Source organism: Calidris pugnax, unplaced genomic scaffold (genome assembly GCF_001431845.1).
Source record: "Calidris pugnax isolate Ruff unplaced genomic scaffold, ASM143184v1 scaffold183, whole genome shotgun sequence".
NCBI lineage: Eukaryota > Metazoa > Chordata > Aves > Charadriiformes > Scolopacidae > Calidris > Calidris pugnax.
Window position 1 is genome coordinate 1805751 of NW_015090930.1, and position 4824 is coordinate 1810574.

Consider the following 4824-nt stretch of genomic DNA (forward strand, 5'->3'; position numbering starts at 1 on the left):
GGTGGAGGAAGCAGAGCATGTCCCCCAGCCGCCGATGCCTTTGGCATGTGCACTCCAGCGTGACAAGCAGGCGGCTGTCCCTCACCGGGTTGTCCCCTTTGCTGTCCCGCTCGAGGTGGAAGGAGTGCCCAGGGGGTGGCTTCAGGGGCACAAGCAGGCGGTAGACAAAGTCTTGACCGGGAGTCCGGCCTCCTGCAAAGCCACCCATGCTGACAGCTGGCTTCATGAAGCTGTTGCTGGAGAGGATACGGCAGACACAGAGGAGGTCATTCACGAGTTCTTCCACCATCATGCATACTCCTTCTTCCCTGTCTGGCTGGGGCCACGATGGCTGCTCATCAAGAAATCGGTACATATAAAATGGCTTTTCCCCCTCTTCTTCCTCCTCCACCTCCTCCTTCTCCACATGGCTCCTATTTCTCAGCCACCAACCGAGTCTAAAGAGTAGCACTAGGACTCCAGCGACTGCCCAGAACTGCCAGTGCTGGAAGGAAGCCAAGAGCAGGGCTCCCGGGACAGAGGTGCTCTGCTCCTGGCTCCTCTGCTCCAACACCTCCATCAGCCAAGTCATCTCCTGGTTGAGATAATCAACTATTCCACTTCCAGAGGACATTGCTTCCAACGAGACATTTCCCAAGGGCGATGCTGGGGATGCAGGTGGAGATTTCCCAAAGGGAAACTCCTACTGCTGATAGAGCACCAACTTCTCCATCCTGTTCTGAGGTACCTACTCCCTGAGGAGTGCCTGGGATGGGCAGGAGCTCTGCCTGGAGCCCAGTGAAGACACCGAGGCGCATCAGCGGTCCCTCTCGCTTGGTCCCTGCCCAACCAGAGCTGCCAGGGAGTTTGGTATGAGGTTGGGTGGATGCCATCATCTCCCAGCAGACCCGGCTTCTCCAAGGTCGATCCATGGTCACAGAAGCCAAAACCTTGAGTAGCAGCTGTGCAGCCAGGCATTCACCTGCTCAGTTTGTCTCCCCCTTGCTGAGCCCCTTCTCTGACTGGGAATGTAGAGGAGAACATCGCCTGTGCTCCTCATCCTTCAAACATTGCTCTGAGGGACAGACGGTCTCTGTGCATGGTTAGAAGTGGTCTAAACGCTCCCCGGCTCTGGGGCAGCTGAGCAGTCAGCACCCAATGCCAGTGTTCTCCCAAAATCTGATGCACGCACACTCAGAGGTGCAACTTTTGTTCAAACAAACCGAGTTTATTGACAACTATGTACAGAGTGAAAGTCCCAGAAGGAGTGGACTCTCTTGAAGACGCGGGGCAGCCGAGGGGACACAGGCACGGCTCTGTCCATGAAGACCTCTTTCAGGCTCCATAGAAGAGCAGTCTTGTGAGGCGAGCTTGCACTTCCTCAAGCTCACGCAGTGCCTTGGCGTGGGCAGCTGGATCCTGCCCCAGGCCCTGGAAGAGGTTGAGGGGCTCAGCCGCCTGGAAGGCTGGGGGCAAGGCGATGTCCTCGGGCATGTTCTCATTGCCAAGGAAGAAGTGGTCGAGGCGTTTCTCCTCCAAGCACTCGCGCAGGCACCGCATGATGTCCTGCAGCCGCGAGACGAATTCCCTCCTTGTCCAGCTTGCCGGGGGCAGGCTGTTGAGGAGGTGCATCCCAACGGTCTTCAAGGTGTCGGTGGAAAAGCTTGTGCCCTCCAGGATGCCGGCGCAGAGCTGCAGGCATTTGAGGTGGAAGGTGTCCAGCGGGGCCTGCTTGGCCACGTGCCTGAAGAACTTGGCCTCGGCCACGGCATAGCTCTCTGCCCACGTTGTGCCCGGGATGAAGCAGCCGGGGTGCTCTGCAACCTGGCTGCTCAGGAAGATGTCCGAGTGGCCTTGCTGCACCCCGAACATCAGCTCCACAAAGAGGGATCTCCCGCAGGCATTCGTCAGCTGCAGCTTGCAGGAGCGGCGGGAAGGCAGCACCTTCATGCTGTAGTGATGCCACTGAGCCATCTCCCCCCAGGCTGAGCTCACCAAGGTCTGGAACCAGCGGGCAATTTTCTGCACGTCCAGGTAGAAGCCTGGACGTGCAGCGCTGGTGCAGAGGTCGTTTAGGAGGTTGGAATCCTGAGTTGTCCTCAGCGCCTCCTGGGGCTGGTGCACGAAGCAGAGCATGTTCTCCACACCTTGGCCCCTCATGCAGGTGCATTCCAGCTGAACGCGGATGCAGTTCTTTGCCGGCATCTTCTCCGCAGAGGCCTGCTCCAGATGGAACGTGTGCCCACGGGGAGGCTTCAGGGGCACAAGCAGGCGGTAGACCGCATCATGCCCCCGGGGATCCCAACCTTCAAAGGCGCTGCCCACCCCGATGGCTGGCTCCAGCACCGGGAAGAAACTGTTGGCCAAGCGCGCTTGGAAGACGCCAAGGAGGTCGCTCACCAGATCTTCCGCCACCCGGCGCTTGTAGGCCACGCTCACCAATGCCCCACGGACGCGCTTTGCAAAAGTCCTGACCAGACGCCCCTCATCATCAGAGTCCTCTCCTTCGCCTGCTTCTCCCTCGTCCTCTCGGCTGCCGCAGGAGGTGGTCTCCTCTTTACAGCCGCTCTCTGGCTGCTGGCTCCTTTTCCTCAGCCACCAGCAGAGCCCAAGGAGCAGCACTAGGACTCCAGCGACCACCCAGAACAGCCAGTGCTGCAAGGCAGCCAAGAGCAGGGCTCCCAGGGCAGAGGTGCTCTGCTCCAGCTCCTCCATCAGCTGAGTCATCTCCTGGTTGAGATGCTCCTCCCTGAGCTGCATGTGCTTGTGCGTGGCCTCCTCCAGCTCTTTGCCGACCATCGCCAGGCACAGGAAGAAGCTCAGCAGAAGCAAGATGCGGACCGTCATCGAAGCCATGGCCTTGAAGCGCACTCGCCGGTGGCCCAGGCCGTACTGGGGCAGCTGCCTGCTGGCGCCCTTTATAAACCCCCCCCCCCATTGTGACGCGTCCCCTGGGGTGTCCCAGGCGATGGAGGGCATCACGGGCACGTGGCCACCGGCCATGCCCTTCGGCCCCGCCCCGGCTCAGCCAGAGCCTTTGAGAGAGTGTTCTAAGAAGATGTGATGGCAAGGTGCCCTTGGTTAGTCACTGTCTGGAGGACAGGGTCAGGCAGAAGTGTCTGGGACACCTTTTCCCATTGAGTCACGAGGGTCAGAGAGGACCACCTTGCTTTCTACGCTCCTTCCCAGAGAGGAGTCTCGGGGCGGCTGGAGCCAATCCTAGTGCCAGACTTGGTCAAGGCTTTGTGAGCCTGTGCTCCTTATCCTTCAAACATTGCTCTGAAGGACATATGGTCTCTTTGGATGGTTCTAAGTTTCCTTGTCACAGCATTGTTGGGCCCTACATCCATGGTAGGAGTAGATGATAACCTGCAGGGTTCAGCAGGCTTGCCAACCTCCTGGTTGGCAGCAAACTTCTGCAGAGAAATTGTATGGATGGTAAACAAACCTTTCCTTGCAGCCCAGCTACTTGGGCAACACCTTGCATTATTTCTATCAGTTTCACTCCAGTCAGCAGCTCTGTTGATCCTCTTTTAACTGGAGTACAGGGTTCCCCTGACCCGAGTCTAAACTTCTGCAAACTCTTGGTTTTCTGAATAGTGGGTCCCTTCTCCAAAATCAAAGAGGAGAACCACTAGAACAGAAAAGCAGGGGATGCTTTTAGGTGTAGTGGGTGGCTTTCAGGAAGAAACCATTACCCTGCACAGTGTAACTGAGAGAAGTCAGTAGTATCCAGAGGGGGATACACAGGTCATTACTGACAGAAAAACAGCATGAGCTCAGCGATCCCATCTGTGATCTAAGGAGTCGCGTACATCAATTTCCAGACACTGCGATTTATGTCACTTTCTTCTCAAGAAGAAGTGTGTGTTTTCCAGAGACAGGAGCCATCCAGCTGACAAAGAGAAGGTCATCCTTCAAGGAATGCCTTGTTTGGTGATGGGTTCACAGTATTTAATGCCAACACCTCAACAGCTAGGATCCCAGTTACCAACTGGAAAACCTTTGTGCTACAGACAGAGTGTTTCCAGGGTTAGCAGCTGCAGAGGAAAGCATGGAAGTGTCCCCCCTCGAAACCTGAGAAGAATGAAATAATGTAGTTTCAAAAGGAATATAAATCTTGTGATCACCTGTTGTTTTGGGTCCCCCATATGTTGTGTTCTGAATGATCCCAGTTTTAAATACCATCCACCAAGTTTGGCAATTTATATTTGTGCATAATCTTCATGCACACGTATGCCAGAGGGAGAGAGCCTAGTTCTCTCTGCTTTTTCCCATGGGATGATTCCAAGTTTCACAGCCAAGGATAAGAAGTAAATTAACAGGATATTCCGTGATTTGCCACGAAAAATGCAGTCTGGTGAGATCTAAAGCACAGCAGGCCCTCCTTGTTCTTCACAGAGATACTATGTGGGGTATCTCAGATAGCACAGGGTGGTAATTGTACAGAAAAGTTAACTTGCTAATAGCAATCACTTTACCTTGTTTGTCAGTGATTAGTTATGTAAATTTGTTCTCCCCTTCAGTTCCATACCAGTGCATCAAGGTGACAAGGCACATGTGCATAATTACTGCCGGTGTTATTTCCAGGCCTCGATCTACAAAATGCAAAGTGCCACTTATTAGAAAGTCCACACAATCAAAGAGGCTTCTTTAATTTCTCTACGCATGTTTGCTGTTCTCTTTTGATAGGCACAGCATGTAAGAAGTCAGTGGGAAGCAAGCACTGCATTCACAATGTGGCTTCTCCTTTGTTAATTAGCAAAATCAGGTGCATAATATTGTCTGTGTAACTCCTAGAGAGTCTGGGACTTTATTGCTCTTACAACACAGGGAAATCCTGCT

General features: G+C 54.3%; 1 protein-coding gene across 1 annotated transcript; it reads right to left on the minus strand.

The window, feature by feature from the left end:
• Positions 1 to 1169: 1169 nt before the first annotated feature.
• Positions 1170 to 2982, minus strand: LOC106893527 (inositol 1,4,5-trisphosphate receptor-interacting protein-like 1). The gene has a single exon (XM_014951577.1). The coding sequence runs from the start codon at positions 2980 to 2982 to the stop codon at positions 1315 to 1317; it is 1668 nt and encodes a 555-aa protein (XP_014807063.1). The 3' UTR covers positions 1170 to 1314.
• Positions 2983 to 4824: the final 1842 nt, after the last annotated feature.

Excerpts from the sequence above, each read along its gene's own strand:
- LOC106893527 (XM_014951577.1), bottom strand. The coding sequence starts at position 2,982 with ATGGCCGGTGGCCACGTGCCCGTGATGCCCTCCATCGCCTGGGACACC.